Source organism: Trachurus trachurus (assembly GCF_905171665.1).
Source record: "Trachurus trachurus genome assembly, chromosome: 20".
NCBI lineage: Eukaryota > Metazoa > Chordata > Actinopteri > Carangiformes > Carangidae > Trachurus > Trachurus trachurus.
In genome coordinates this window covers 15198719-15219310 of record NC_139911.1, presented here as the reverse complement: position 1 = coordinate 15219310, position 20592 = coordinate 15198719, and the positions used below count along the sequence as shown (strand labels likewise).

The following is a 20592-nucleotide window of genomic DNA, read 5'->3' as shown; positions in this document are numbered from 1 at the left end:
TTAACAATCCCTTCACACCCATAAGAGCGAGTCAAGTTGTTAACTTTGGCTTGTAAACTTGCAGTGAGACCCTGACCAGCCAATCAGCAATGCGTTTTAAATTTATTCAAGAATGACCTCATCATTTAAATGCATTTGAACTGGATGTGTGGTGAACTCTTTGGCACTACCTGGTTCCTGCTCTTTACAGGTTGATGATAACCGACTGGTTTTCCGGTGGTGTTTCTGTTCATCTGGATATGTCATAGTCATATATTGACCTCTTTGTGTTCGTGTTAGATGACAGCTATTCCTTTTATGTTTGAGGAAGAGTGAAGTGCGTTTGATTGCAGGTGCATGAAAACCAAAACCCCCTGCCCTGACAATGAAACACAGCTGTGTTACTGTCAGCGCCATGGTTACTGCCACTCACCTGTCATGAAAGATATCTGTGGAGAGAAATAAAGTGTCCCCTCAAGCTGAGGCCTCTCTGTTTGGCCCGGCAGTCCTGGCACTGTAAGAATAAAATAAAAAAAGTGCAGATTTACAAAGGTGCAGGTTTTTATGTGACACAAACATACATTATATACACCAGTGACTTTCAGTTTCTCGTGTACAACACTCACTGGGAAGATTATTTTTGCACACAACAGAGACAACAACCAAAAAAGAGGCGGTTTGTTGAGTGAGGACTGAGTTCAGGAAAATAAGCATGTCGCTGAGTGTAAACAAGTCAGTTGGGGGGGATTGTTTTTGTGTCCCCTGCCCCTTCACCACCTGGGCCCTGGGGGGACTGCTGGACTCTTTAATGTAGACTGTTTGTCCAGATGTGGGAGTCCTGGATGTGGAGAGTCCCTAGCTATCACTGCGTCCTTTTTAGACCTTTTCCACTTCAGAAAAATACATGTTGAATCATGTGGTATCCTTCGTTGTTTTCACACAGGGATCCAGGAGGGCACCCAGTGCACCAAGTGTAAGAATGAATGGGCGCTGAAGACCTCCATAGCTCTGCTCTATGTGCTGTGTACTCTCCTCACCATCGCTGTTGCTGTACTGGGATATAAAGGTAAGACGATGTTCCTCTCTCACTAAACCACAACCTAAGTATGTCACTGATGCAACTGCTGCAATTGGAGGATGACAAATATGTATCAACATCACTTTGATGAAGCAGTTTGTTTTTTAAAAATGTTGAAATGATTCAGTCAGAGTGCTGAGAGAGTGGGCGTCGCAACAATTATCCGATATTTGGTTTCTTCTCACATTGCCAAGAAATGAAAAGCTTGCTTCATGAGTACGGCGAGAAGCAGCTCTTTGTCCCTTTGCGTGCCCATGAAGCATGATGTGACATTTCTTTGTCATTATTTATTGACTAATGGAAAATATGAGGAGAGCGCTACCACGCCTTCTACAAAAACACTTCAGGAGTCACTGGTAGATGCAAACAGAGTTCATCCTTAAACATACATTTACTCACCAGAGGATTATTTTACTTTCCAACTTAGATAAAATAATCAACCTAGAGGCAGCTGCGCTTTATTTTAGCTCAGCCTACCTTAGCATAAAGACTAAAAACAGCTAGCTTTTTTCAAATCCCCCCCCAAAAAACCATTCACCAGCGTCTCGGCTTCAGGACTGACAAATGACCACGTTACAGAAGGATACCTGTGGACAGAGCTAGGCCAGATATGTTTTCAGGGTTCATATAGCTACATATTTATATGACAGTGGTATCAGTCTTTTCAAACTAATTCATAAGAGAGCAAATAAGCATTTTTTGATAAATGTCCTTTAACATGTGCAGCCTCTAGTAGACACTTTTAAATGTGGCCAGAAAACCCACCTTTTTAAAAGAGCATATTACTGCTGATTTTATATGCCATAAACCATATGCACAGATTTTACTCTGTAGCACTTTGAGATTTATTTTTCTGAAAAGTGCATTACAAATAAAATGTATTATTATTAGTAGTAGTGGTAATGCAAGTACAGTAGTTATGGTTTCATTAATAGTTTTTGTCCAGTTTTCGAGACACATTTTTCAGAGATTTCTGCTGTCACAATGGAGATTAATGGAATTCACTTTGCAGTGCAGAGCTTTGGAAAATGACATTTAAAGAATTCCTCTGCAATATGTCTCATCCTGTGACTCTTGGCCTCACTGTCTGCCAGTTTTATAGGGACCATTTCTTCTGTTGGAAGAAGTTCCAATGAAAAGCGCTCACAGTAACTGACTGAGTCGCAGATTTTGGGAAAGACGGCGTTGCTGTTAGGTTTAGACTGTGAGCAGTGCACCACAAAAAAAGTCTGTTCAATTACCTAAATCTATCTACATGTACCACTGGAGGTAAATGAGAAAACACTTTTCTTTGTAATATGGTTCAACAGAGCTTCTAAGTTTCAGTCTCCGCTGTCTGTCTGTCCCCTCTCCTCTGTCTCCACCACACAAACGTGTCTCAGTTTATTTTACCAACACCCCCGAAGCTCACACCAACCGGGGAAGGTCTTCAGGCTTTGTGGAGCTGAACTTCCTGGTTGGCTTTCTCACATTTTTTCCAGGTCGTCTCTCGGCGTACTGAACTCTGAATGTTCCTGCTGTAATTGTGCTAAACATTCCCATATGCGACTGCTTTTTGTCCCCCTTTTCTTCTCAGTTTGTGAAAATGACATGAAGTTAACATGTTCAGGGGTTATCTGTTGGTCTTGAGTACATTAACAATGATGTCCCCTCACTCTCAGAGCTCAGTCAGTCCCTCTTGTTCCATGCTGCATGTTTTCATGCAGGCCTAATTGATCCCAGATGAGCAGTGAGTGAACTCCATGCAACTCCAGCAGAACCCACTGAAATTGGGTTTTTACTGGCACTGAAGCGCTGCTCTGTCAAGGGAACCACAGCTCAGCCTAAACACACTCCCAGCTCCAGATGGTTATGCAGTGAGACCCAGAGTGCTCTATGCACTTAACATGTGTGCTTCTCTCTGTCCTCCATCACTGACCCAGAGAAACATCCTCTATGTGGAGCTTTTGTTTTGATGCAATTTAACTTGAGATGTTTGGCAGAGGATCAGTGACCTCTGTCTTCTCCCTGCAGCCTGTTGCTTTGACTGACAAGACCAAAGACAATATGAGGTCATTCTGTGGGCTCCCAAGGATTTAAATCCCATTCGTTTCCCCAGAAACTGCAGTAAAAGTAACTGGAAAGGCAAGGAGTGCATATTTCACCTCTTTGTCAGTGTTTCTCTTATTTTTAAAGATGCATTCATTTTAAATTAGCACAAACTGTTACTGAAGTAAAGCAAGTGGATGGTTTAATGTTGTCAGTAGGTATCAGGTGAGTGGGCCCTGTCTATGGCGGAGCTATTGATTTAACAAGCTTTGACTAAATATTTAACTTGCATTCGCTTTCAATTAAATAAAGTTTGACACCACAAATAGCAAAATCAGTGACTTTCCCATTTTAAGCAAAATGGATAATTCATGAGTAATGAAACACGCCCTTGCTTGTTTTAATGCACTCAGAAACCTCAACACACTGGGAAACATATTTGTTGTTTGTGGTCCCATCCCACATCCCTTGGATTTACTATTTGTATTCCAAGATAAATAAATGTGTAATGCAGTACTTGAAGCAGATACTTTTGTGATTTTAACAAAGTTCAATTGCATTTGCTTTAATATGAGTAAAATACCTGAAGATGTGCAGAGGTGTTTGGGATGTTTTCCAGCCCTGGGTTGTGGCTGCAGGTACGACCAGCAGCAGTCAGATGCTGTAGCTGTACAGCTGTTACTACGTAGCCTGAGAGGAGGCATAAAATATCTTTCTCATCTATAACAGTAGTGTCAGCACAGTGCAGGCTGTGTATTGAGTTTTAGATGTGGCTCCATGGAGTTTGCAGTTCACTCACTTCATAACTATTTTTACCATTTTCTTGCTATTTCTACCATTTATGAGTATGAAGGAAGTTGGGTTTTACAAGACGTCCCGGACAGAGTCATCACACAGTTTCAGGAACCACCCACACGAGAGCTGGAACGAGTTCATGCTGGGTACAAAACAGTTCATTTTTACAGCATTTGAACCCGTAATGTTTCTGCCAAAAGTTACACTTCCCTTCGCTTTTTTGTATTTTTATGTGTCATATGGTTGATTTTGCTACAGGATGATGCAATTTCTGCTTGTGTTATTTTCAGTATCCAGGACAGTGTGTGTGTAAGTGTCGGTGAAAGAGACAATGTGCCATCGGTGTAGCCTGTGAAGTAACATCCTGTGTCTGGAAATATGCCCCATTTAGTTTTCTGTGTGGAATATTTCCCTCCCCAACTCACCATTTGTTCTCATAACTAAAAATAATGTGCTAATCTGAAGTACATATGGTTTTAAATCTCTTTATTTGTTCCATGAGACGCCTGTAGGTGGGTTTATGGAGGGTGAAGACAGGAAACAATAACCTGTTTTGACCGTAGTGGTTAAACATTTCATTTTCCAATTTGAAGTTTCCTAAACATCTCACTGTCAATTACTCCGGGGGCAGTTTTTTCCAGAATAGCAAACAATTTCCTGTATTAGCAGTCTGGTGGCTAGGGAATGATTGTTTTCTGCCAGTGAAGTGTGTGATTTAAGGAAACAGATTCACATTTTCGCATGTGCTCATTTGCAGAAGCAGATCAAAAGATTGATCCTGATCCTGCATCATATCTTGTACTGTTTGTGGCAGGTTTTTATTGTGTTATCTGGTTATATCTGAGCCATTGCTATAACTTTTTTTACTAGGGGCACAGTAGCCCCTAACCTAAAATTTTAGGGGCTCAAACTGAAAATGTATAGGGCACACAACCTTAATCCACTTATTTCCTTTTCATTCATGATCCTCACACACATTGCCACCTGTATGACAGATTCCAGATTCTTTGAGTTGCCCCATCCATGTTTCACCACAGTTAAAAAAAAAAGAAAAAAAAGAAAAGAGGCAAATTTACTGGTTGCACATGTGCAAGTAGATGAAAAATGTACTTGCACTGTCTCAGATTTTAGGGGAAGTCTGGAGCCTTGTACTGAGATAATGTGATTTCTTGGCAGCAGTGGTTTCATACTGAGTTAACCCTCCTGTTGTCCTCCTGGGTGAAGGAAGGAAGGAAGGAAGGAAGGAAGGAAGGAAGGAAGGAAGGAAGGAAGGAAGGAAGGAAGGAAGGAAGGAAGGAAGGAAGGAAGGAAGGAAGGAAGGAAGGAAGGAAGGAAGGAAGGAAGGAAGGAAGGAAGGAAGGAAGGACAAAGGGAAAGATGGGAGGAAAGAGGAAGGGGAAAAGGAAGGAAAGATAGAAGGAGGGAGGGAACAGATTGGGTCAAAAAGGAAGGAAGAAGTAAGGATGAAGGGAAAGAAGGGAGGTAAAAGGATGGAAAGAAAGATGGAAGGAGGGAACAGATCAGGTCAATTGGATCGAAAGAGGAAGGAAGAAGAAATGAGGACAAAGGGAAGGAAGAAAAGAAGGAAAGAAAAAAGGATTGTGGAAAGAAGGAAGGGTGGAGGAAGGGAACAGATTGAACAGGGGGATCAAATGGCTTTTCGCTGTAGCACCAGTGATGAGGAGACTGACTGAGTCGTCTCTTCTAACTCTCGGCAAGAACTTTCCTCCAGCTCATCTTTTGTCTTCGTGGTGGCGATCTCTGGAGGTGGTGGACGCCTCGTGCTGTCTGTTAGTACCCGGCCAGCTGGGATGCAGCCAGGCAGCTTCCCAGCAGAGGAGAGCCGTGCAGCAGTTCCCAGTTGGAGGACGTGTCCCCCTGGCGAGGCTGGTGGTGGTGGTAGAAGTGGGCTGATTCCCTGGAATCCCAGACACATTCCAGAGGAAATGAACGCTGGTGTCGCCTGTGGGGGCGTGAAGAGCCTCCCTGCCACAGCGTCTGTCTCCTCCGGGCCGTCTTTTGATCCGCCTGTTTACTGAAGACACCCCCCAGGTCACTTCCTGTCCCCCGGGGGCCCTCAGCAGTGTCTCCCCATGCACCTCCAACCACCTCAGTCTCTGTCATTGACCACCCCGCTCCATCTTTGCTGAATCAAAGTTCTCTCCCTCCCTCCCCCCTTTCCTTCTTCTTAATCCCGACCCTTTTTCAGTCTCTCAGCCTAAATTTAACTGCATTACATCTGTGTACATCCATCCCACATGAACTGGTCTATACAAAGAGATTATGTCAATCAATTCTTCCATTATTACATGCCTACAAGATATGTAGACACATCTCATTGGTTTCCTCCCTGATCCCTTTTATATATGATGTCTGTGGTTGCAGGCAATGCTGGTCTGTTAATAAAGGATGGAGCCTGTAATGAGACTGACACTAACCTTTGTCCTATACCTGTCTTGTTTCGTTACAGTGGTGCAAAGAGTCGACAGTGTGTCTGAAGGTATCGCAAACTATGGAGGAAAGATAATAGCTGTTGAGACTGATTTGAAAAAGCTAGGTGAGTTTCATACGCAGTGTTTGTGTTTGAAACAAAGTATAAGCAACAATGAACATTTCTTTTGTTATTTATTGTACAAATCTCTTTTCTCAGATGATCAAACGGGGGAGAAGTCGGAGAATACCACCACAGAAATCCAGACTTTTAAGAACAACATCAGGAGCCTCCAGAGGCAACTGTCTGCGGTGGAGGAACGCATCCACAGCGATCAGGTGAAGCTGAGTCAGCTGCAGAGCATCGGCTCAGACCTCCAGAGCAGCCAGGGCTCCATCCAGGGACTGCTCAACACCAACACGGCCACCTTGCGCTCTGTAAATGGCACCCTGCAGTCGTACGGCGGCATCATCGAGAGCCTGCAGGACGACACGGCCCGGCTGCAGAGAGACCTCCAGCAGCAGGTGAAAGTCCAGAACCAGGCGCTGATGAGCATCAGCAGCCTGAACCTCACTCAGGCCCAGCAGAGAGGCCTCATCGCCGCTCTGCAACGCTCCGTGGATGACACCAGCCAGGCCATCCAGAAAATGCGCATTGACTTTCAGAGCCTCGAGCAGACGACCCGACAGACGCGCTCCGATACCGAGTGGCTCCGAGGTAAAGTGGAAAACTTGCAAACCTTGGCTGGTAACGCCTCGACTTTGGCGAAGGTCAACAACGACACTCTGGAGGACATGGGATCGCAGCTCACTTTTATAGCCAACCAGCTCCAGAACTCCAGCAGCCTGGCCGACGCTCACGACCAGACTCTGAGGGAGATTATGGATCAGCAGAGGGACTTCGGCAACTTCACGTCCACCAAGTTCGACCGGCTGGAGGTACGGCTGGATGAGTCGGAGCAGAGCATGGACCGCGTGACCGGCAACATCAGCTTCACCACGCAGCTCTTGGGCGCCATCAACCTCAACCTGAACGAGTTACGCACTTGTTCCGAGACGGTCGGCCGTCACTCAGACTTTTTGTTGAACCTCAACGGCAGTGTGACAGATGTGAGGACAGATGCAGCCACTCTGAAGTCCCAGCAGGAGGAGCTGGCATCACGTGTGGACAAGGAGGTCACCAACCTCTCTATTGTCATGGAGGAAATGAAACTTGTGGACACCAAGCACTCACAACTAATAACCAACTTCACTATTTTACAAGGTGAGGGATGTATGGCTGAAAGGTTTTTTTGTGATAATATATACCACTCTCATGTCTGCTATTGTAGATATGAAACTAGAACAACCAGCCACCGGTTAGCTTAGCTCAGCAAAGGCAGAAACTTGGGGTAGCTAGCCTATGGTTTGTAGGTTATGTGACCAATTATTAGGTCAAGAGTTTTATCCCACTGACATAAGAGTAACGTCATTCTTCTCACCTAACTCTCAGGAGCAAAGCCGAAATACCAAGTACCAAGCTTAAAGGGATAGTTCAACATTTTGGCAAATTCTCCTATTGCCATAATCCCTATAGTCATAGGAGTAGGTTTAGTACTTTAATTATCGGTGCATGTTGTTTTGAGATCAGTGGGGCAGAGACGTGAGCTGCTCAGCGAACACAATGGAGGTGAATGGTACAGGTCCCCTAACCCTCATCAAACTCATCTAATACACAATCCAACAATGCCAAAACGCTCTCATGGACAAGTTGTGACCTTCACATTCACCACGCTATGAAATAATCATGTTTAATTATGTAACATTATGACACATGAAGCAAATACTTTGAACTACTTGCGCTTTTGAAATCACTCCGCCCAGCAGCCGTGTCCGGAAAGAAGTTCTGGCTAAGCATTTGATTCGAAAACAACTCTGTCTCATAATGTTACATTATTATTTCATAGCGTGGCGGATGTGCAGGTCACAACTTGTCCACGAGAGCGTTTTGGCGTTGTTGGATTGTGTATTAGATGTGTTCGCTGAGCAGCTCACGTCCCTGCCCCGCAGATCTGAAAACAACATGCACCGATAATTAAAGTAATGAATCTACTGCTATGACTATAGGGATTATGGCAATAGGCAAATTTGCCAAAATGTTGAACTATCCCTTTAAGAAAAATACTTTAAAAAGTATGTTTTATGTTTCAGGCCCCCCTGGTCCCAGAGGACCGAGAGGGGACAAAGGTCCTCAAGGACCATCTGGTCAGCCTGGCCAAAAGGGAGAGAAAGGGGAAAAGGGGTCTGCAGGGATACGAGGACCCAGAGGAGAGCCGGGTATTCCAGGTCAACCAGGTCTGCCAGGGTTGAAGGGTCTGCCAGGCGTACCCGGCAGCCCAGGGTCCAAGGGCTCCCGAGGGTCTGGAGGCAGGGCCGGACCTCCAGGAGCTAAGGGAGAGCCAGGTACTGCCGGTTTGCCCGGAAGAGATGGACAGTCCGGCCCTCAGGGGGCACAGGGCCCACCAGGTATCAGGGGCACAGTAGGACCAGCTGGGGAGCAGGGACCAAGGGGACTGCCAGGACCATTGGGGCCTCCAGGACCACCGGGACCACCGGGACAACCAGGAATCCAGTTCCGGGGGCCTATGATTCCTTTGGGCCCCGTGTCTTTGCAGGATGAGGCAGTAGCTCCTACGCTATGGCCCCCCGGTAAAGCTGCATTTATTGATTTAGGTAGTCCTATATTCTGTTTATACATAAATTTGATAAAATGAATTAATTTGCTTCTGTTGTAGATTGTAAGAAGTCAGCTAGCATAAATATGACTTTACTTGATCAAAGAAAGTTGTCCTTGGTACAAGTTTACTAGAAGATCTTCATGATGTTTGCACAGTTTGTATGAAACCAGGAGCTGGTTAGTTTATCTGAACTCAGAGACCAACGTGATTCTTGTTGGTTTATGTAATGAAATTGCTGATTGCTCATTGTTTTGCAGGATGTCCTGCCGAGTGGCAAAACTACAGAGAAAAGTGCTACTTCTTCTCCAAGGACCTGTACAGTTTTGATGATGCAAAAGCACAATGCGAATCAAAGTCTGCTACTTTGCTTATCATCAGTGACATGGAGGAACAGGTGACTGGTTATGATTAGATTTTTTTCATCCTGAAACCAAAACACAAAATCCGGGAATGTGACGCTCTGTAATGTGTGAGGTAATTTCTTCTTAAATGACTCACTGCTTCTCCTGTCCTCATGTGACCTCAGAGGTGGCTGAAGAAGCAGATATTTGGAAAGGGTTACTTCTGGATGGGCCTGACCGACAGGGAGGAAGAGAGCGTGTGGCGCTGGCTGGATGGGACCGAACCTGTTTTCACGTCAGTACTTTCATAGAGAAGATTTTCTGTTCTTGGGGCTGGATATTTTGTTTCAGAGCAAAATCTTGCTTTCCAATGATAATAATAACAAGCCGACAGAGCATAGAGCACCATTAAGCTGTAGGTTTTCAGTTACATGAAATAACACCAAATAAACATTCAAATTCCTGTGAAAATCTCAACTTTCTGGTTCTCTCTGATTGCATTAACTTGCATGTAAAACTCAACTTCTCAATTTCTGCTGCCTCTTCAAACAAAACAAATACTTTCAAATTGACCCAGTCTTCATTTACACAAGGTCATTCAGAGAGAGCACTTCTCTGTCTTTGTCTTTACTGGACAACAGATGAAAAAAAAATCAACACTAAGAAAAAAAATCAAAGCTTTCCAAATTGCAACACAGCTTTAAATAAAATCTGGACCGATTGGGGCAGAAGCCAAGTTAACACCAAGTCTTGAAGAGAGAGGAATAGCCAGTGGTTCAAATTTCTATTAGGTGATCCAACTTTGATTTTTTTCCAAGATTATTCTGTTATTCCCTGTCCCACCACTGTAGTTTTCCACCAGAGCCGAAAATGAGATTGTGTAAAATCTGATGTGTGATCGCCCCCTGTTGTTTGCCTGCAGGAAGTGGAAGCCAGGTCAGCCTGACAACTGGGGCCATGGTCATGAAATAGGAGAAGACTGTGCAGGTCTCATCCATGAAGGATTATGGAACGATTTCTACTGTGAAGACCTCATAAGCTTCATCTGCGAGAAGGATATGGACACCTGTACGTCCATTTCTGTTTTGCTCCACATCTGTTTTTGTCTTCTTCTTCTTCTTCCTCTCCACATGCCCCTGTTTTCTTCCATCTCAAGGATATTTTCCTCAGAAATGTCCTAATGTCACTCTGTCTCTTCCTGCAGCAACGACAGTTGGAACGCAGCGACGTCCTGACAGCAAGTGAAAGCAAATCTTGCAGTGAGCAGCTAGACTTCACCCATGTGGCACTGGTCCACTGACACGGCGCATGGAGAGTCCATACGGAGAGAGCAAAGGGACAAATTTGAAATGAGCCCAGGGCTGCAGCAGCAAATGTCTCAACCGTTGCTTAAGAGACGCCTTTCTCCTCCAAAGTGAAGCCAGCAAGTGCAATACAGCAGAGCAACCAAAGAAGGAGGATAATCTGTTTTTTTTAAACTACCAAATCATCCATGTATATATATACTGGTTATTTTAAATATATTTTATAAAACTGTATTCCACGTGCAACTGAGTATCTGAATGTATATATCATTATGCAACTTTTTATAGGAAAATATAAATGTCTATGAAGCCAAATGGACTTACCGTAGTGCTTTTCATGACAGGTAATTGCCTTAAAGTGAGAATAAAAGGTGCAAAATGATGCACAAAAAATATGTTGCTGATATGCTATCTTTGAGGAACTGGTATCTAACCTCACGAATGTCTATATAGCATTTTTCTTTATACGAGTAGGAATAAATTAAGTACTTACACATAAATACAGGAGAAAGTGCCACAATCAGCTTGAGTTTTAGTCCAAAACGTCAAGTTTACATTTATACTCTTGTGTATGATACAGTATTTTGTGATTATGAGATCTATTTTTCCAATTTACCTATGTTTATATATAAGAATCTGTGGAACCTACCTACAAATAAAATGTACCATTTTCTGCACTCAGGTATTTCCTGTTTTAAAAAAAACACTTGACTTTCAACACTATGAAAGATGAAGGAAACACTCAAAAATAAATACATAAAACCCAAGGGACGAGTGTGTTTGTTGGCTCATTTATACACTTCACACTCAAACCCAGAGATCTGGCATCAGATGTCTGGTGTTTGATTTCAGTGTGATACTGTAGTTCAGCGTGAAGGTCATCACAAAACTCTCCAGAGTATTGTAGAATTTAGTTTATTGACTTTGCACAAAAAGGTATTTTCACATTTCTATTGCTCTTCTTGAAAAATAACTTTTTCCAGTGATTGTTTTGACATCGACTTTTATCGTTTTTTTTTTGTTTTTTTCTCCTCTTAACCCAGAGTATAAGCAAAGCGGTTGATTTTCTTCGATCGCCACGGGCTATGCAGTTCATTGACTAACATTTCCTCTCATTTCATTTCACATCCTGTCTTTCCTGCTTTAGGGTCAACTCCAATCACAGTCACTCCTTCAGCTGCACAGAAGATTGAAATGATCTTACAATAGCACCTTTAGTCGGAGGGAATCTAACTACCTCTCTATCAACACGGACATCAGATTCTGTGTTAAAAAACAAACACAACAGCGCTCACATGAATTTAAAGTGTAGCCTCACCTACAGTACAGCGGTTTTGTTCTATAGAAAAGCTGCAACTTTTCAAAGGCTCAAATTAGATTAGGACGCACTCCTGTAAATGAATTTGACATAGTAAACAATAAAGCAACACAAGAGAATGCAGGAGCTGAGCCAAGCAGACAAAACGTTAAGTCGGAGCTGTGCTTGCTCTAAGTGATACAGTGTGTGAATAAATTATCTTTAAGAAATATGCTTGCTATTACCTGCTTTTTTTCACATTTACAAAACAAACATACACAAAAGAAGCAGCATATTGTCTAAATGTCAATTTATTGTTGAGGTATGATAGGACTATTGATATTTTCTCTTTTGAAACCTTCTCTTGTACAGCCACACTGTGTTTAATATAAAAATCTGTGGTGGAATAAATTATAAAAACGCCAATTGTGTTGATTTGGGGCGATACTCAAAAGTAACAACTTACAATCTTCTTCTCATGATTCATTTCACATTTCCATGGAAGCCTCTCATTTGCCTCCTTCCTCTTCAGGGTTGCAGTGTAGTGGCTCGTATCTTTTTCATTATCAGTGCATGTTTCAGGCTGTGGGACTTCAGTGCAACAGATGCTGTAAGGCTGGTGGGTGAATGACGGACTCAGGATCTCTCTACGCTGAGCCGCAGCACTGGGCTTCTGATTCAAGCTCCAGCAGCAACAGTGGGACTGTAAACATGTTTCCAATATTACAAGTGAGATCCTGCGGAGAAACACACTCAGGATCTCGTGCTTGTTGCTATTATGGCGCGGTTGTCGCTTTTCGTCAGACAGGTCGTCATCTCTCCCTGTCCTGTGCAATGAAAAACGTAGCAGCCGACGGTGCTAAAGATGGAGATGGAGATGGAGATGAGGCGTGGGTGGGTGGGTGGGTTGTTGGTGGTGGGTGGGTGGGTGGGATGGGTGAGGGCGACGTGGTGGCAGGCTGGCTCAAACAAAGGCATGAGGTGGCGCTCTGTCTAGTCGTCCTTCTCCACTATGACTTCCCCGTGAAGCATCTTTCTCCTCTGCCGAAGCATGTGGAAGTAGAGCTGAGGAAACACTGAGGGAGGCAGAAAAACAAACAGGATCAGTCACACTAGTTTGTTGTGACTGTAAATGGAGCAGAAAAGCTTCATTATAATGCTGGTGACAACTATAAACATCTCTGTTAATAATAATTCAGCTGTTGTTTCATGTGTCGTATATTGGTATTGATTCCTCTGTATGTGATGATTTCTCCTGGCAAACAAGGTGCCACATGTCAATCAATTAATATGAATCATTGCATAGTTGCTGGGAACATGATGAAACTGTTCATGTGTAGTTACAAATCACTAGACAGGATTGTTTAATGGAGGGACTAAACTTATGCCTTGAACTCTTGTTATTTATGTGTTCCTCAACTGGTTTCTCTGGAAATTTTACACTAAAATCAACCATCAATATGCAGTATGAGCCATATAAAATTAAAAGCAACATAATGGATAAGTGTCCAGTCCCATTTTACAATACAAAATAAGAAAATTACTCCTCTCTTATTTTGAAACGTAGAGCAAAACATACAAATTCCAAGGAAATGTGTGATGATCTCACAGCAAAAAAATAAATTAAAAAAAAGGACTTCCTCCCTCTGGTCTGATGCACAAAACCAGTTTATTATACACTGGAAGTCTAGACTTCGCTCCACATGTCTTTAATATACAGTAACGTGCAGAGTGCAGGACTGAAAATGCTGCTTACGTGGGATGTAGGACAGCATGACGATGATGAGGCAGTAGTAGTAGTCAAACGACACGTTATATTTGTTGGGAAGCCTCATGGAGTACATTCCAGTTCTGCGCACGAACGGTAGAGCAGCATAAATGGTCAGAAGCTCTCCAACGACTCCCAGGGGGTACAAGACGATGAAGAGGTTGTATCTGGGAGGGGAAGAGAGACGCACGCCGTTCCACTCCAGCAGGGGCCATAAACACGCTGTCACACACACACAACTGCAACCCACACAGTCCTGCAGAGGACGTTAACTTCACATGCAAGAAAACACGCAGTGCTGCGACTACCATGATAGGGAGGGCCGAGGGAGGGGGGACACACAGTGAGATCAACAATGAACACAAGCTTCCCCACGTAATACTGCAAAAATCCCACTTTTACACAGATGCAAACAATGTGTCCACGGTGGAAAATGAAAAGAACACATTAAATACATGGATCCTTTAGCTTGTGGCTCCAAAACAGCAACTGATTTAACTCTTGAGGATCTCTACTAACTATGCCTTAAACACAACATGTAACTCTACTTCCTGTTTGTATTCCCAATTCAAATAATTAATAAAACTGATCATGATTAAAATATTGGTCCATTGACATCAATAGAGAATCAAATGTATATGATTTATAGATATGAGTATGTAAAGGGGTGAGACACAGTATAAGAGAGTGGTAGGACTATGATGGAGGAGAAAACGGAGGTGAGATTCTTGGAAAGATTTGAGGCAAAATGAATTTAGTCTGGGAGGGTAATGTCATTTTGTAGACAAGTGGTCAAGAGACAAAAGACTTAAGCAAAGAAGATATTCATGTCCCCAAATAGAAGACCAAGTCTTAGATTCTACTTTTAGGCATTTAGATTTTAAAATGACACATTATTTCCCATGTACCGTGGCCTACAGTAGTGCAGCAAACCAGCTGGTGAGGAGAGATCGCCAATCCTGATGATGGGCGATGACTGAGGCTTGGACAGAGATCTGGGCTTCCCCAGTGAAAAAGGATTTGGTTTGGCACAGGGCAAAGCTGCAGGATCAGGTTGTGGCTGCAACTTGTGCCTCCGACAACTGTGAGCAACTGAATCGTCGCACTAAATGGCTGATTACTACGGTGACAATGGCTACATTTTTAAAAAACTTGGCAAAGACACTTAAAAGCACACACGCGAGCAGCGCTTCATTCACAAACGTCAGCAGATAGGAGTTGTTCTAGCTAACAGCAAGTTGTTTACGATGCAATTCGGCTTTGCTTTTATAGCTTAGCAGACAAATTTAAGAACGCCACATCAAAACACAGCCCCGTAAAAGTCAGAAAAGAGCTGTTAGGGTTGCTTTTATGTGCAACTCAAAATGATCCATGAATTTCTTGTCTGTCTATTGCAAAGGTCCCACTGCACAATAGTATGAGGTAGCCTGTGTGTCAGCCTGCAGCGAAGCAAAGTCCCTCTGATACAATATGTGCCATGACTCAGGGCTATAGGGATCCTGTATTTAGCCAAGACCACAGCAAAGGCTCGGGGGAGCGTCTCAGCGGATGTGAGAGAAATGTTGGGTGAACATTCCATGACCAAAACAGATGGGTCTTAAAAACAGGAGCAGCTGAACATGAGCCCCCCTCCCTCCGAGGGCCTGGCGTCTCCTCCGTGCTTAAAGAAAGACGTGAGTGAGGGGGCAGGAGGGAGAGCAAGGGGCTGTGGGGTGCAAAAATCCAAAACAAAAAGAGAAATGCGAACAAAAGCCGACTGTCCTCTGATGGGATCACATGTTGGACTAGAACAGAAGGAAAGTGGACAGGCCGCTGACAGGCCTCCAACAGAGGTAACGAAGAGACAAGAGCAGAGTCTGAGCTGGTAAATAAGCTGATGTAACACGTAAACTTCACTATTCTGAAGCGAGATAACTCCGTCTGGCCTGTAAGATGCCAAGCCTGTGTGTTGGACGCCTATCAATGTGTACAGCTGACGTTCTTCCCAAGGACTCCGATTTCAGCTTAGCTACTGTAGTGCAGAGAGAGACATGCAAGGCCGGAGTGCCACTCACAAGCACTTCTCATACAGTAGTAAGCATGATGATGATGTCACTGTGCAGCCCAGAAATGTGTTGATCACCACATTTCACTGACAGCCACCAGATATGTCTCATATTATTATTTCCCTTATACAATTAAGGATTTACTGTAGATTTTTTTTTCATTCCTAAAATGATTATTTTCTTTTTCATTGTCAACCAAATGTTGAAAAGATTATTCGTCAGGCTGTTCTCTGTCACATCTGCTTTGCATTATCAGTACAATCGGAGCACAATGTTAGCGGTTAGTTCGCCCAACATCGACAGAGAATGGCTAACGAGGTGTTAATCAATAAACACACACATGCTCCTTCTCTCTGTGTGAGCCGCGGCGATACTTAATACACAACACAGGGCTGAACTACTTCCTGATGTAAAGCCGGTCTAGGCCCGGGGGGTTGGGGAGCATGCCAGGGGTGAAATCGCCAGATCAGGCCCACATGCTCAGACACAATGTCCCGACACTGTAATGACAAATCAAGCTCATCCCCGGCCGCGGCTAATGGCATCTCCACCTGGCCCATTTGATGAAGTACGGCAGGTGGTGGAGCAGGTTGAATGTGTAGTAGGAATATCTGGTAATCTCTGTCATCGTCCACACAACCAGGAATAGGATTACGCTTTCTTCGTTCTGGATCTTCATTAAATTCAGAGTGAGGAAGAGGGGAGATTGTTTACATGACAAATGCTGCTCTTACTGGTTTACACGCTGTGCAAAATGTGCGGGAGCAGACACAACAAACAAAAACACAACTATAATGAAGCATGTAAAAAATTTTAAAAAAAACCCTGCGAGAGTAAAACTTACAATAAAAACTGTAATTTCTCACTGAGACAGTAAAAAAAAAAAAAAAACTCTGTTTCCATTTGCTTTACCTGTCTGATGCTGGTGGTGATGAACCAAACCATGAATATCCGTGAACACACTTGAACCCCGGTTACGATCACAGAAGTCCTCACAATTCCTGCAGCAGAGCAAGAGAAAAAAAAAACACATTTACGGACGAACAAGTGTTTGTGCGTATGTGAGCTTAAATCTTAGCATAAAATGAGCAAAATGGTCACATACCGATTGCACAATGTCCCACCTGTAAGAAGACACACATACATTTGTTTATATAGTCATTATACTCATCACATCATATTTTTTCTATGAGCATGATCTGCCAGTGTTTTCAATCTGAATTCTTACCTCAACTAACGCAAAGGTCTGGAAAAACTTGAGTGTCCTTGCTATACTTCTGTACAGACCCTTGTGTGTGCCTTTTTGGATGTAGAAGCGCATCATTGCAATGGCTAAAACCAGCCACCTGCAGACAAAACAAAGAGACAAAGAGAGGCTCATTTAATGGGAATTGGAATAAAACTCATTATTATTCTGTGTGCACCAGTGCAGTATTGATGGGATTAAATCTCAGTGCCTTCAATTGTGTGAAAAATGTTCACTCATACTGTAGCTCTTCCGTTTCAGCTCTGTTACATGATGGACCTTGTCTTTGTTTTTGCAGTTGAAGTTCAGTACACTTCAGATCAATACCAAATCCCACATATACTGTATGATGTACTGGTGATATGCTGCTTCATTCTCTCGTGCCAAACAGAGCGGGTTCTTCACATCTACAACCTCTGGCCTAAATCTTACCGGTTTCTGGAACTAAAACACAGGAGCAACAAATGTGGACATTTCTAATTTTATATTCCTAATTTAGTCAGACTAAGAAAAACAAATGTGCTATTGAAGTGGAGGTAAAATGCCCCTGAACTAAGGATTCGCTGATGATGAACCATTGCTAAAGTGACCAGACAGGATGATTAAGAATGACAACTTTAACATATTAGATTAAATTAAAACTGACTTGAATTAAGGTTTAAAGGTTTTTGTTATTGTTCTTTATCTCTTCACTTGATCCACAGTGGAGCTGCATCTGTGAGTTTTTTCTTTTGTTTTTGTTTTCAAGGTAAGGGTTTAAAATGACATTATTTAAAATTAGTTGTTTGCATAGAAGGATAGAAAACAGAAGAGTCAGAAATATTTGTAAATTTAAAGAAGGAATCAGCAAATGTTTTTGTTTCTTTGTTTTTTACATAAATGACCACAATAATTATTAAAACTGATAATTTTTTAATCACTCAACTACAGACTTTAGATAAAATGTGTGATTATAACAACTCAGTTCCCACCTAATAAGCACTAATATACCATAACAAGGAACACCAGATATTAGCAAGTGCACAAACTACAGTACAGCAGCTGAACTGTTGGATAGCAAAATTAAACATTAGGGTTTAGTACATTAAGTAAGCCTTTACTCAATCTGTGCATTTATCAGTACACAAAACACCTTGACAACATCCTATACCTGTATAAGAAACTCCACTCACAGAACTGTTTGCACACTCACTGGTCCTAACTACTTTGGATTGGATAGGACTTGCAATTTATTATCATAACCTGCTGAATACCGATGCTGAATAGTTCAAAATGCCAGTTGCTTTTTATAATTCTTTGACCCGATCTATAGTCCTAAAACCCAAAGATATTATATGGTCACATTCATTTAGCATAGCAGAAAAATAACCTCATTTGGGAAGCTGAAACTGTCACTTAAAAAAATTTTTTTTATAAAACTTTCTCAAGGAATCGACTAATCATCTCGGTCACAGATGGATAATTAAAGTTTGAGCTGATTTGAGGTTAAAGGCCTGTTCTATTCTGTATGACGCCCTTTGTTTTGTGATCATCATATAGTGCATGTAGCAGTGATGGAAAGTCAAACTTTAAAAGACAACATCTTTCTGCTAACACTTTGAAATCATTGCTTTTCTACCTCATTGTCAATGCACATGATAAGTTCACAGTTCTGTAAATACAGTTTGTCAAACAGAACTGCAACAATTAACCTTTTTTGTTGAGAGAATGATCCCTATTAAACGGTTAATTTGCAATCAAAAACTTACTCTCTTTCTAGCTTCTACAACATGTGACTGCTCTGATTCCCAGTGTTTCATAGTGAACTGAACATCTTTGAGGTTCAGAAAAACACAAAAAAGAGACTGAAAATAAGAATTAGATGTAGCCTTGGTGGGAAATATACAATATACGATTTTATACAAGTGTAGGCCTGTCTCTGTGATGACTGACAATCTGTCACTCTTATACACACATCATGTCATGACGGGTGGATTATTGTATGTATTCCGGTGGAGATGAAGCTGTAAATAAAGGTGTAGTCACAGCTGACGCACTGAGCCAAAGTGGAGGCGCGTTTAGTCCTTATTGATCCGGTGAGAGCCACTTCACTGACCTGACAGCTCTGTTGGATTTTTCTCTACAGTGAGAGTGACATGAGCACACAAAGCACTTATTCCTACGTATTTGAAGAAGACACATGCAATCTCCGTTCAATCCGCAAAATGTTATGTTGTTATTGAAAAATCTGCCCAACGAGCAATTCACTGTCCCAGGCGTGAGCTCCAGTGTCAGCGCACCCCGGCTATACTTATCACTGCAACTGTCGGGAGCGCTGTGGGCCTCGACGCTGACACCGTGCAGTCAGCCCTATTTGGACACAGCTGCAGCGCCAGTCTGTCACTTTAACCCAACGCCATTCATTCATTTTCTACCTCTCACACAAATAGTGTTTACATTTTTATTGATTTTTTTTACTATCAAAGTGTCCACTATTGTTGTTTTCCCATGTCCGGTTTTGACGGTGCGCGGTGAAACCCCCAGCGAGCTGAACAGGCACTTTCGGCTTTGACTTGACACAGACACACAAGTCCTATAAACAGCAACACACGGTTACCGCTTTCAGAGAGCGGCGAACTTATAAGCTTTTCTTATTAATAGGCGACAGGGGCGGAATTACAGCACGTACCCGGCGGTCATGGCGATGTTGTAGAAAGTGAGCCATGCGGTAGCGACGGCGCTTTTCGCTCTCTTCTTGTTGTTGTTTTCCTTCTCCTCAACCGCGCCGTCCTCCTCGCTGGACGCCATGGTACCGGGGGCAGGGTGGGGAAGTCAGGAAGGGAGCTGACAGCTGGGGCTGGTAGGGAGGGGAGCAGCGGGGTCATCCATCCATCTATCCGCCCACGGATCCCCCCTCTCTCGCGGGACTAGTGCTGCAACAAGTGCGTGGCCTGCCGGTGGATCTGGTAAAGCCCCCTCTGTGATATAAGACTTCAAAAGTCTAATCAGTACAATATTTCCCCTAACATACTGGAAACGCTGATTTCTATGGCTAGGCTACTCATTATGCATAACTTATATCAGTAAGATATTTTCTCATGGAACTCCTATTCCTCCTTCCTTTTACATTTGCATGAGTAGAAAAAGATAATAAAGAGCAGGTATTGGTGTCCATTGAGGTGTAGAAATAATACATTTAGATTTAGATGGGTCATAGCATATTCATTCATCAAAAATAATCCTCACTTATTTTAGGTTTGCTAAAAACAGAGTGAAACTATAGTTGTTCCCATTTTATCCTACTCTCACAACTGAATAGTGTTTTATTTATATAAAGCAAACATTTTAGATATTATCTACTGTGTGTTATTCAAACTGCAGGGGACCACTCCTCTTACATAGAATCTGAGATTTGCTTTAGTATGGTAACATCATGATAAACCTGAGGATGGAGAAGCTTAATGATGAGGTTTGGTTTTATAGCTCTATTCAGAGCTTGTCATTCTCAAGCTGACAACACAGAGTCTTGTGCCCCCCACCTTAACCACCAAGTCCATCGCTGTTTTGGCCATTGGTTTTTCTTTG

The 20592-nt window shown here is 42.8% G+C and overlaps 2 protein-coding genes across 3 annotated transcripts in view; one reads left to right on the top strand and one right to left on the bottom strand.

Annotated features, from left to right (window-relative positions):
• LOC311004012 (collectin-12-like) overlaps window positions 1-11345 on the top strand; it is a 36737-nt gene extending 25392 nt beyond the window's left edge. Inside the window, exons 3-10 of one of the 2 annotated variants that reach the window (XM_083995949.1) lie at window positions 923-1045; window positions 6351-6437; window positions 6531-7574; window positions 8501-8998; window positions 9285-9421; window positions 9554-9663; window positions 10291-10436; window positions 10573-11345. In XM_083995949.1, coding sequence (XP_083852075.1) covers window positions 923-1045; window positions 6351-6437; window positions 6531-7574; window positions 8501-8998; window positions 9285-9421; window positions 9554-9663; window positions 10291-10436; window positions 10573-10613 — 2186 coding nt within the window. In that variant the 3' untranslated portion in view covers window positions 10614-11345. Of the gene's footprint in view, window positions 1-922; window positions 1046-6350; window positions 6438-6530; window positions 7575-8500; window positions 9023-9284; window positions 9422-9553; window positions 9664-10290; window positions 10437-10572 lie in introns of both variants that reach the window. The other variant, XM_083995948.1, reaches the window with a different exon arrangement.
• A 226-nt stretch (window positions 11346-11571) lies between these two features.
• On the bottom strand, window positions 11572-19944 carry hacd1 (3-hydroxyacyl-CoA dehydratase 1). The gene is made up of 7 exons (XM_083995950.1): window positions 19697-19944; window positions 17011-17128; window positions 16888-16906; window positions 16695-16783; window positions 16334-16455; window positions 13726-13904; window positions 11572-13045 (listed from the first exon to the last, which is right to left on the bottom strand). The coding sequence occupies exons 1-7, from the start codon at window positions 19813-19815 to the stop codon at window positions 12963-12965; spliced, it is 729 nt and encodes a 242-aa protein (XP_083852076.1). The 5' UTR covers window positions 19816-19944; the 3' UTR covers window positions 11572-12962.
• Between the last annotated feature and the right edge of the window lie 648 nt (window positions 19945-20592).